Raw genomic sequence first — 13,199 nt, 5'->3', positions numbered from 1 at the left:
TTCATTTTACCATCCAAGACTATTTTTTAGAAACTTTTGCATGTGGTTAAAATGTATTGTACATTGTGGACACTGAGTGGAGCCTGCTGCAGCTGCTGGCCAGCCTCTACAGCACACAGCTCCATATTCTGCTCCATCAACAGAGGGTTTTCTGCTTGCACAGTTTCTAACTGTCTGCACTTTGTTCTGTTTCTTCATTGTTTGTGATTCTTAATTTATTTTAACAAAAGTGTTTGGAGCTAAAGTGTAATGAAATGAAGCATTTTCAATATTTTTGAAAACTGTATGTTTTTTTTATTTACCCAGCCATAATTATTAAACTAATAGTAGTACTAGTAATATGAGCAATAGTAATACCAGAATGAAAAAAAAAAACATTTAATCAAAATAACCCAATGCACTGGGTTAAAATAACCCATAGTTGGGAAGGTGCTATGATAACCTATAGATGGGTTATATGTTGGGGTTTTTTAACCCAACTATTGTAACAGAGTAGGACAAGTTTTTTAGGACAACAACATCTCCAACAAAAAAGATATCCAAAGACGCCATTTTAAATAGTAAAAAAATATTTTTTTGAAACAAATAAAGACAGCAGATAAATTAATTTAAATTTTTCAGCCTGACATGTTTACTGTTTTTTAAAGTTTTTTTATGTGTACTATTTTAAATGTTTCTAAAAATAAATTACTCTGTGTTCAAAGGGGAAAAAGATTTTTTTACCCCGACATTGAAAAACAATATATTTTAGAGAAGTAAAATATACCATGAACCGTGATATTTTTATCCAAGTTTATCATACCATCAGAATCTTATACCGCATGCCTAACAACATGTAGTCTTTAGGTGCGTTCGACTTCATGCACCGCTGTGCAGATCGATCAAAATCTGTCTTAAAGCGGTGCATGCTGGTTAGAAATTTTGTCCGGATTGATGCTGCGCCGACGTCACGTGACTGTCACATGTGGGCCGTGGCATCAAAGTACTGCGACAGCGCTCTGAGATCAGACGACTGAATTAGCCGGTGCAGCATCTGAAGAGCGACTGCACGAGCTCTCATGACAACACCGATATTCCACGATTGGCCGAGTTCACCGCATGACAACAAACAAGTGTGTTTTGGGCTTATTATTGGACAAATTCCGATTCACAAATTTCAAATCAAACAATTCACATTTCATACCCTCTCTTTCTTGTACACATAAAAGACTTTTTACGTTACAAAAATTTTACTGCAGTAATCATGTTTTGTTAAATGTTTTGTTTATAAAGTCTGGCTTGTTTGCACCTTTTTTACAGACTATTTACTGCATTCAGCTCCATCAACAATTTAAATCATATATTTTAGTAAATAACCTAAATTTTAACTCAAATAAGTTTTACAGACTTGTAATAAAATAATTATCATCATTGATCCTGCCACCCTAAAAGTTTCTTAACAAATTAAGTTAAATAACTATTATATTAAATAATTATAAAAAGCTTTTTAGGATTAAAAAAAATATATATATATATATTTTTTTTTTTCCTGTCTAGCCGTTTACACCTGGTCTTTCTGGAAAACTTAGTGAGTGTAGCTCACTTATTTTAGAAATGTCCTTTTGTTCAATCTTTTCGGATTAAAGTGCTTTTTTGAAAATGCTTTTATTATCCAAAATAATCTTAATTGTTTCAGACTTATTCAAAACACCTTGTTTTGGTTTTTATTTTAAAATATATAATGGCAAGTTTTATGTCTATAAATGTAAATAAATGTAAACCTCTTCTCAGCATATTCAAACAAGATTTATTAGAGTGATTTTTAAGCTCCTAGAATTTGTGCTTATTGCTTTGTATTTACTAGACCTGTTGGCTTTTATGTTTATATTAGCCTCTCGTTTCCTCTTATTTCTCTCATGCGTTTGTCATGTTTAATTCATTATTCCCTTATTGTTTAAAAATGAACTATAGTTTGTAGAGACTGTATTCTGTTTTATTTGTAAATCTTTTGTTGTTATAAAAAATAAATAAATAAATGATGATGACGCCATGTGATCGGTCATAATGACTGCAGCAACTTTGACCCCTGAAGAGTCCAGCTGTCTGGCTTGACGGCTTCGCTTTCAACTCCTTCGCCGCCTGCGCTCGGCTAATCTCGTTGATCACCGACTGCAGCTTTGCTTCATGTCGAACGCACCTTTTGATTGTGAGTTTGACATTTGACAACAAGCTAACTGTAAGCCAATCAAATATTCCCTCTAATAAAACGGATGAGCATCAAACCAACAAACAATAGGAGTGTGACAACTTCATTCAAACCACCTCTATAAAATATCGAAAGGTTTTTTGTAGTTGTTGCTTAGTTTTGAAAACAACCATGAGTAACAATAGCCCCTTTCACACAGTGATACCAGAAAATTTACGGAACGACTTGACCGGTATTTACAAAAAAGTGCTGTTCACACAGGCGAGGACGCTACGGAATTTTTCCGGAAAAGAGCATACACACATCCATTCCAAAATACCGGTAAATTCTGACATCATTCACCACAAATGAGCTTTAAACGGCTGCGCTTGTATTTGTAAACATTTGACTAAATTACAAACTCTGTGGATGATCAATATTGTGAACAACTTTCGCAGGATCACTTTCGCATGTCCAGATGTTCATAATATGTGCGTGTGCAGGTGATCACAGGCTGTTTCACAGGCACACGCAAAGCTTGAAGGTAAACAAACAATGGCTTATCATAAGCATCTTATCAATGATTATTTACACAGTTGGCATTAAGAAGAACATATAAACGTGATCTGACTAACTTCTAGCAGCTAAATGTCTCTGGAAAAATATTCAAAGGCTTTTATTCTCATAAACCGCGCGGACGTGAATGCGTCTGACTGTTCTGATTGGCTAAAGCAGACGTCTCACGTCAGCACGTTCTAGACGTGCACGCGCTCTCTCCGCCAATCTTCCTTCTGCATTCACACAGCGCAGCATTCCGGCAAATTGCCACTAATGTTACAACTTCTCTTTCCGGAAAATAGCCAGAACGAATTTACCGGTATTTTCAAAAAGGACCTGTTCACACATACAACCTTTCCGGAAAATTGCCGGTAATTTTCCGGAAAGGTCTGTATGTGAGAAAGGGTCTAATAACACCCTGGCTGCATTCCACTCCACTTTTAGAAACCACTCGCAAACTTCCCTTCCCTTGATCTCTGGGGGGAATCCCCATAGCCATTTCCAAGTGTGTTCCATTTCAAGGGAATGAGGAAAGCTTACATGGATATTCCCTTGATCCCTAAATTTTGACCAAGGGTGCAAGTGGCTTCATATGTCCCATCCAGCACCTATACTGTATGAACAATCCTGTTCCTGGAGATCTACCTTCCGGCAGAGTTCAGCTGTTACCTTGATTAAATGCACCTGTCTTTAATTACCAGCTGCTCCTGCAGGTCCTACTTAGTTGGTTTATTTGTGTTGATCAGGGTTGGAGCTGAACTCTGCAGGACAGTAGATTTCCAGGAACAGGAATGGGCACCAATAATTTAGCACATTCCATTTTATAACCTATTGTAATGTTCTGCCAGTAGTAGACACTTTTGCAACATAATCAATAATGTACACCTGAGGGAATGAGACGAAGGGAAGATAACCATAAAAAAAAAGAGAAGGGACTGGAATGCAACCCCTGTTCACATGAAGCGGGGAGAGGGGTCAACACTGTTGGAAACCCAAAGAAACGACAGCCAATCACCTCCAGCTTGTACCAAGACACAAAAAGGGACATATTTGCAGTATATAAAACAATGTAAAATGATACTTATACGATTGATCATAAAGCACTGGGAGATTAGCAACCGTGAGAACATTTTCCTCTGCTATTCTCTGGTGTTCCACGAATATGACTGGTTAGCGTCTTCACTAGAATTTGCATAAGTAAAGTTTATTCATAAACTAATTTCGAGAGGATCACGTGCTTATGATTTATCACGGCCGGTCTCGCATTTGCTAATCACTATTTTCCAATCATATGAGCCCTAAGCTACTATAAATAGCCACAGTTTTCAGTTCACTTTATCTTCGTTTGGAAGAAACCCCCCTCCTCCTCTATTCTCCTCCTTTACCTCTGATTGGGCGGCACGGCGGCCCAGTGGTTAGCACTGTGAGCCCCACAGCAAGAACACTGCCAGCCCTGGTTCCACAGGACCAGTGGGTGTTTCTGTGAGGAGTTTGTATGTTCTCCCCGTGTCCGTGTGGGTTTTCCCTGGGTTCTCCGGTTTCCTCCCACCATCCAAAGACATTCAACATACATAACAATCAAGCTTTTGTCTAACCCCTTTGTGTTCCCTTAGCTACCGCAGCAGGGGAGTTCTGAGATCCACCGAGCTCAGGCTCCCCTCTCGCTCTGCCAACGGGAGGAAGCCCCGGGCTCGAGGAGCCCTTGAGCTCGGGGCTCTCTCCTGGGACAGCATGCCAAACAAGCTTTTATAAATCATCAGCTAAGTGTGAACTCTTGAAAACAATCTGATTAGCTGACACCTGCATTATCGCTTGAAAACTTGTGAATTTTTCACCTTCTGTAGTGAGCAATTGACCCAACACAACTGGACGGATCCACAATTCAGTTTGGAAACGCTTGACCATACTCCATTTAAAGTCATTGGGTTACACTATGTTTGCTGTGAGGTATCAGCATCTTGATTGTCATTTAGGCTGACATTATGACAACAGATCTTACAGTGTGACATGGGGACCATGGGGTGTATTACAGAAAGTGTCTTATCTTAAGGCTTATGATATGAATATGACAAATTAGGATTTTCTGCAAATTCACATTAAAGAATTAAATTTCAACTTGATTTAGGATTCTTATTCTATTTTACAAAATTGAGGCATATCTCTAGTTACGAAATGCTAAATTGTGACATTAAGTTTGACAATCCACTCTTAGGTCTGTTAACAAGCAACAAACACTACTAACAAGTTAGCTCCGACAAACTATTATTGTAAAAGATTATTAGAAATGTTTATATTGCTGTGTGAGCTGGGTTTAACTGCATGTCCTGGGGCCTGTTTTAGTAAGGAGGATCAACCAATCGAAGTTGAAACTTGAACTCAGTGATTTGTATCTCTCTGTAAGTCAAGTCAGAGTTTTCGGTTTCAGAACAGCTGATCTGAGTTCGGTCAATCAATCTTGAGCAGACTCAGAGTTAAGCGCACACCAAAGAGCATAGAATCACCAAGAGGCGACACTCTGGTGCAATTTGGGAAACAGCCACTAGATGGCGTGGCGGCCATTTTGGAATGAAAACTCTAATAGAACAACAGCATATTATAAGTCTGAAAAAAACGATTAAAAGTGCTGATGATTGTGATAGTAAGTGTTGTATTGTCGTCTTTTAGGTTGTATCTCAGCTTTAATGCGCTTTTTAAATAAACGGGGCCATGACCTATCATGAAATGAGTGCACAACACATTTCACTATAAAGATTACATCTTGACAACACATATTGATGCCTGATGTCGCACCTTCTAAATCAGTCTATAGTGCAATAACTTTATCAAAAAGTGATTAAATATGTCTTTGTCTACATTAAAAGTCATTTTCCCTTTACAACTGTAAAACAAACAACAGCCTGGATCAGTGTAGACATCTTGTGGACAAATTAGTGCAAAAAGATTCAAAGCACATTTGTAAATAGCTTATACATCATTTGCAGGTAGGTTTTTAGCAAAACTTCTAAATTACAAACTAAACTTCTATTGATTTCTTTATAGTTAAAGCTCTTTTCCAATCCTTTAATTCCTGTGCTTCTGATTATACTCAGCATATTAAGCTTCAGTGTAAAACAGACTTCATGACGGTAATCCAAAAAAGTCTAGCGAGAGTGGAACAAATCAACTGTAGGCGATTTTACTTTTGCATTAAGAGTGGCTGACCTGATCTCCAGTCCCGTTCCCTCATGTTATTCAGCGATGTCATCTTGTTTTTTGAGCGCTCCCTCAGTCTCTCTATTTCTGTGATGGTTAGCGAGTGCAGGGACTGGCTGTCAGGAGCGCTGTCAGGTCGAGTGTACCCGTTTACCACATCCTAGCGTCAAAACAATAGTACAGTCATTCAGTGCAGGGACTCTGTGGATGCTTTCAGTAAAAGAGAGAACAAAACAAAACACTCCAGCTCTGTTCCAAACCCAACCCGAAGGCTTTGAAGGCCCTTAGTATATGTCTGAATAATAAGACTTATAAATGTCAGTTTGAATAGTTTATTAATCATTTACTTATGCATTCTGAATGATCTTAAAATAGCCCCTACTCTTAACCAACTCTTAAATAACTAGTTTGTAATTAATGCAATACTTAATTAATTAAAAATAATCATTGTAGTATAAAAATAGAATTATTAAGCACATTATAAACATGCTTATAAGTCAAAAATACAGCATTTGTATCAGTATTTATGAACTGCTTACCAACGTCTATTAATCAAACAGATAATGAATGAACTGTTTGCTAATGCTTAATAGAGGATTGATAGTGCACTGAAAACCCTAATAAGTTGACCAAACTAAATTAATTGAGTAAACTCGTTGCCTCTATTTAATTGAGAGATGGAGTCTCCCAAAACTTGCATATTTAAGTTTATTTAACTTGCCGGTTTTGTAGATAGTACTTAGTTGGTAAACTGAACAATTTAAGTATAAAGTTAAATAAACTTAAATATGCAAGTTTTGTGAGATTCCATAACTCAATTAAATTGAGGCAAGGAGTTTACTCAATTAATTTAGTTCAGTCAACTTATTAGGGATTTCAGTGTGTGTAGTTAATAAAGTGTTACCATATTTTTTTTCTTCTGGAGAAAGTCTTACTCGTTTTTTTTTATTTCAGCTAAAGTAAAAGCTTGTTTAATTTTCTTTTTTAAACCATTTTAAGGTCAATATTATTAGCCTCCTTGTAAGCATTTTTTCTTTAATAGTCTACAGAACAAACCATCGTTATACAGTAACTTCCCTAATTACTCAAACTTGCCTAATTAAATTGCCCTTAAATGTAACTTTAAGCTGAATACTAGTACCTTAAAAATATCTAGTAAAGTATTATGTACTGTCATCATGTCAAAGAGAAAAAAAATTAAAAATTAGTTATTAGAAACGAGTTAATAAAAACAATTATGTTTAGAAATGTGGTGGAAAACATTTCTGTTGGGGAATAAAATATACAGGGGAGCCAATCATTTGGTCTCTAAATGTACATACAAATACCAACGCAGCTTGGTTTTGGAACAGAGCTAAATGGCTTCACCTTGTTCAGTGAGGTTTAGGTGTGTATAACTGAAGTCTCTTACATCTTTCACATCTGGTTTCCTAACTCTGGCTGTCATTCTCTGGTCACGGCGGGATTGTAGAAGGAATGAATCTCCACTGGGGTCTGTGTAGAAACAACTGATTGGTTATTTACCGTCGACAAGTGTAAAGCAACAGCAGGCTCTGCAGTGTTTCCTCTCTCGAGATTTTCTCCAGCTCCAACATGCACGATTCAAGCCAATCAACGCTTGGTAATTGAAACGGAGCAAATGAAATGGCATTTAATGGCTGAGAATGAGACTGTTTTTTAGAGCTCATATACAAGGTGACTGGCGAACTCTCTCACATGCATTATCCTCAACCCAGAGTCAATCTCTCGTCTGTCTGGTGTTCATAGCTGTCACACTCGCTGTCATCAGGTCCTGGTGGCTGTGACAGAAGCTGTTTGAGTGAATGACTGCAGAGTCACGCACACACCGCATGCTATTCATACTGACACACACATATACACGTATAGGGCTCTATTTTAACAATCTAAAGTCTAAAGCGAATGGCGCAAAAGCATTAAAGACGTGTCCAGATCTACTTTTGATATTTTAATGATGGAAAAAAACACTCTGCATCCGGCGCATGGTCTAACAGGGTTGTGCTTATTCTCTTAATGAGTTATGGGTGTGTTTTAAGTATAACATCTATTAACCAATCAGAGTGTCATCTTATGTTGACACTTAGGAATCAGTTGTGTTGCGCCATGACGCATTTGCAATTTACATGGCAGACTTTGCAAGTGGAAAAATTGAACGCTTCACTAGGAAGAAAACAGTTAAACACCCTTTGTGCGAGCCTCCTCCATTTGGCCTGTTTACTTAACCTCTTTACTTTACTCTTTTACTTTCGTGGATAAGGAAATGGTGTTGAACGCGCTTCACTGAAGACATCCATTAGCCTACATATTTAATTTAGTTTGTTAAGCACAAAGATCTGATTCAAAACTATTTCTAAATTCAGCTCTAATTTCCAGCAAATTAATAAATTAACAATAATAATTAAGTGAGGTCAAAAAAAAAATTATCCAAACACACATCCTACTGCCCCATATGATAATGCACATCTCCAAAACCTGACAAGTGGACAAATCCAAACTTCATTCATTCATTTATTCATTTTCTTGTCGGCTTAGTCCCTTTATTAATCCGGGGTCGCCACAGCGGAATGAACCGCCAACTTATCCAGCAAGTTTTTTTTACGCAGCGGATGCCCTTCCAGCCGCAACCCATCTTTTGGAAACATCCACACACACACACACTCATAAACTACGGACAATTTAGCCTAGCCAATTCACCTGTACCTCATGTCTTTGGACTGTGGGGGAAATCGGAGCACCCGGAGGAAACCCACGTGAAGGTAGGGAGAACATGCAAACTCCACACAGAAATGCCAACTGAGCCGAGGTTCGAACCAGCGACCCAGCAATCCTTCTTGCTGTGAGGAGACAGCACTACCTACTGCGCCACTGCCTCGCCAAATCCAAACTTGTTTCATTAAAACAATTAGAAATATGCATATAATAAACAATACAGCTACTAATAATAACAACATTATAATAAGAATGCAAATTGTCATGAATAAACTGAAAAAAGCCCCCCGACTTGAAGGTATGGAGGTTGTGGATTTTATATTTGTGTAGATAATAATAATATTTTTGTAATATTTTAATCCTTTATTGGTTTTCATATGCAAAGATATTGTTATGTATCCTGTGTGTATTAAACAATGTGTATGTGTTTGAACCTACATAGGCGCATATCTAACATGCTCTGCGCTGGACTTTAGACCAGCTTTACACTGTGCCAACAATGTGCCTTAACACACCTCCTTTTTAGACAGCACACCCATGGCTCCACAAAGTGGTACAATCGAATTTGCTATTTAAACAACGTTGTGCTAAACGTGAAAATTAGGGTTGCGCTGGTCTAAAAAAAAAGCAACAAATCGCACCATACACGTCTTGCGCCTTGTTGCTCTGGGTGTATGACAGGGCCCCATAGTCCTTAAACTAAATAAAACTGAAATACTATTGTAATGTTGCAATATGTATAAAAATAATAATTGTTGGTTCCTTTACTTGAAAGCTCAGATTTGATTATCATAAATTGTGTTCTGGCAGAGTTTGAGGTTTACTGTATCATCATTACTCACACCTTAAGGTTTGCTTTGATTGTTCAGTATTTATTTTTCACCATTGTTCACACTTTCTAACATTTTATTTATTAGGTTTAAGAGTCTCTTTAACATTTATGTTTATTTTATTATAAAGAGATCAGATATTTTCTTTAAACATTTAGGTTTTTGACTATTAAAGCTATTTATAGTGATTTATAATCAATGTTTTTGAATTAAAATAAAGTTGTTAAATAAAAAAAAATCCTAATATTATTAAATTTACTGTAAAAATTTTTTTTTTATAATTATCGATATCAAATGATGTTAAACATGATATCGTGATAGTGTTTTTTGCAATATCGCCCAGCCCTAGGAGCTTTCTCTATATCGCACCTTCTCTTAATTTTTCAGTTCAGATTACGTCAAACATTGAATAAAAAAAGGCTCATTTCATAGCACTTCACATTACCTTTAAGTATGCATGTGTAATGTAATCTAAAAGTCAGAGGTTTACGAGTGACTCCCACATTGGTGAATAAAGTGCTTCTCTCTATTTCTCATTTAGGCAAACTCACCTATAAAAGCTCTCTCAGAGTCTAGCAGCAAACGTCTGCCCAGATTCTCTGCTGAATTCTGCCTCTGGAGGGATAAACACATCAATAAAAATGTCAAGTCAATAAGCAGAACCGTCAGAATGCACTAGCGGAGTGCAGATACCCTTTAAGGGCTCAGAAAAATGGGTCATGGAAAACAGAGTCTGAATTTTTAGTAGCATCCGTGTTTACCAGAGTGTTGAAACTCTTACTTACCCACTCATGATGATGCTGATCAGAAGACACCAGGTCAAAGTAATCTGGCCAGGGAATACAGGTATAAGTGTACTCAGAGAAATCATTATATACTTTTTCATATTCAGTAGTAGGTCAAAATTTCTTACCGATTGGGGTACTTAACAATAAGCTTGTACTTGTTAATGTTACTTAATGTATTTACTAATATGAACATACAATGAACAACACATGTATTACAGAGTTTATTCATCCTTGTAAACATAAATAAAAATACATGCTGCATTAAATGCTGTAAAAGTATTGTTCATTATTAGTTAGTGAATACATTAATTAACATTAAAGTGAAAACATGAAAGTGACCCGATTAATTTTCTCTAATGATCACCAACACTGCATTTATTAATACAAATACAGTAAAACAGTAATCATGTGTGAAACGTGGATGAAAGAAATGTGAACATTTTATTTATTGTGTAATGGCAAACATTTTTCAACAGCCTCTTGGTATCAATTGATCTTTCAGAATTCATTCATTATACATCAAAAATCATAAATATGTCGCTGAAATATCGTCCTTGTTGTCAATGTTGAAAATGGAAGCCTGTTTCCACAAAAACATAAAAAGAAAAGTTTTATTTTACAATTATCTCAATTAAAAGAAAAAAAAAACAGCAATTTAAATCTTGTTTTCAATTTACATTTTACAATTCACACTGTTTCCTCTGCATTCCAAGTTCACATCTAATATTTACAAGTTCATAGCTTGTTTGTAAACTTATCAGCATCAAGCTATAACTAGAAATGTTTAAATGTTAACTAATTCTGAGAATAAATGTCCAAATTGTGAAATGTTTTGTTGATCTCGGTTGTAGGAGCAACAAATAATAACTTGACTTCTAGTTGATCATTAGGAAGTGGCAGAAGGTGGATTTTTCCAATGAATTAACGGTTGAACTGCTTCCCAATCATCACAAATACTTCAGAAGACTTACTGAAACCCACATGGACCCAAGATTCTCACAGAAATCAGTCAAGTTTGCTGAAGGAAAAATCATAGTTTGGGGTTACATTCAGTATGGGGCCGTGCGAGAGATCTGCAGTGGATGATAACATCAACAGCCTGAGGTATCAAAAATTTGTGCTGCCCATTACATTACAAACCACAGAAGAGGGCAAATTCTTCAGCAGGATAGCGCTCCTCATATTTTAGCCTGCACATCAAAGTTCCTGAAAGCAAAGACGGTCAAGGTGCTCCAGGATTGGCCAGCCCAGTCACCAACCATGAACATTATTGAGCATGTCTGGGGTAAGATGGAGGAGAAGGCATTGAATTGAATCCAAAGAATCTTGATGAACTTTGAGAGTCCTGCAAGAACGCTTTCTTTGCCATTCCAGATGACTTTATTAATGAGTTATTTGAGTCACTGCAGAGATGTATGGATGCAGTCCTCCAAGCTCATGAGAGTCATACACAATATTCATGTTTATCTTCTTCACCATGACTTTATATTCTATACTGTACACTATTTCTGCAGCGCAGAGCGTATTTTTCAAGTGACAAGACTTTTATCTAAGCAATTAAATAATTAAAAATCAAGGTATGAACATATTTTATTTTGGTAAAATTAATGTAATCTAGAAGCCGTTGCCTTTCATATTAGCCACTCCTGATACCAAATAATCAACTAAAAGTTATTATTTTTTGTTGCTTAAACTTGGATTGACGACAAGGCTTTTGTCAGGTAGTGTTTTAATCATTTCTAGTTATGTTTGTATGAACTATTGATTTTTGGTTTTTTGTAGACTACTAATGGCAAATGTCACTTTTGTTTTCTGGATGAGACAAAAAAAAAACTCTTAAATTACATTATTTTTCTTTAGAATGGGAAGAAATGTAACAGATTTTTGCAAAACACTACAAAAATGAACATTTTACTCAAACCCATAACTAATAAATCCAGAGAAACAGAATTTAAAGAGATAGTCTGAAAATGAAAAATCCCTCACCATATAATCAAACTCAAGTGGTTTCAAACCTTAATGTGATTATTTCTTCTACACAAAACAAGATATTCCGAAGAATGTTGAGGGGGAAATTATTTTTTCTAACATTCACAAGCATCTTGTTTAGTGTACAAGAAAGAAACTCTGAATGATGATCGAAGAGAATGATTGAATGATGACGGATTTAAATTTTTTGGAAAGCTATCCCTTTAAGTGATCACATATTTTATGTTCCCATAGCTACGCATATTTTCTTTTTATCCTCCCAATAACTTCAGATTAATTAAATGTTACATCCTTACTAAATAAAACTATTCATTTCAATCTTTCCAGCAATTACCTTGACCAAAAATTATAACATACTTTACAGAAATGTGAAATGAAATGTCAGACAGACTGACCTGCAGCTCTGCCTGTCCTCAGGTTGTTGATGGTTCTCTGCTGTTGTCGTAACAGAGCCTGTTGTTGTATATCTAGACTGTGATCATCACTGGGGGGTTCAGGATATGCCTGTCTCATCTCCTCACGAGATGCTCCATCTGACAACACATACACAAAGATAATGGTCATCCTCTCCTCCTCATCACGTACAGATAATACAGAGAGATACAAACTATGATTCAGTCGCTGAAAACACTGACTTGTATGGCCAATCAGTGTGGTTCATCATATACTGTATAATATTAGAAAAAAAAGAGCCGCACCATTACTTATTCAAAGATCACTTTCTATTCAAACACCTACTTGATCTTAAAGTGTTAGTTCACCCAAATTGAAAACTCTGTAATTAATTTATCATGTTCTTCCAATCCCCAGAGACCTTAGCTCATTTCCAGAACACAATTAAGATATTTTAGGTGAAATCCAAGAGCCCTCCAACCCTTCATAGACAGTAAGGGCAAGACATTCAAATTTAACAACAACAAGTTGACCTGCTTCTCTCATATATTTGTATGA

General features: G+C 36.4%; 1 protein-coding gene across 9 annotated transcripts in view; it reads right to left on the bottom strand.

Annotated features, from left to right (window-relative positions):
* cspp1a (centrosome and spindle pole associated protein 1a) overlaps positions 1-13,199 on the bottom strand; it is a 56,036-nt gene that overhangs the window by 2,477 nt on the left and 40,360 nt on the right. For 3 of the 9 annotated variants that reach the window (XM_087309438.1, XM_087309437.1, XM_087309436.1), the window contains 5 exons: positions 12,644-12,781; positions 10,257-10,300; positions 10,023-10,086; positions 7,326-7,408; positions 5,924-6,074 (listed from right to left, as the gene is read on the bottom strand). In XM_087309438.1, coding sequence (XP_087165564.1) covers positions 5,924-6,074; positions 7,326-7,408; positions 10,023-10,086; positions 10,257-10,300; positions 12,644-12,781 — 480 coding nt within the window. Of the gene's footprint in view, positions 1-5,923; positions 6,075-7,325; positions 7,409-10,022; positions 10,087-10,256; positions 10,840-12,643; positions 12,814-13,199 lie in introns of all 9 variants that reach the window. The other 6 variants (XM_087309440.1, XM_087309441.1, XM_087309439.1 and 3 more) reach the window with 3 other exon arrangements.

Source organism: Danio rerio, chromosome 24 (genome assembly GCF_052040795.2).
Source record: "Danio rerio strain M-AB ecotype USA chromosome 24, GRCz13ab, whole genome shotgun sequence".
Classification (NCBI taxonomy): Eukaryota; Metazoa; Chordata; class Actinopteri; order Cypriniformes; family Danionidae; genus Danio; species Danio rerio.
Note: the sequence above shows the minus strand (reverse complement) of the source record. Positions and strands in the feature narration are given on the sequence as shown.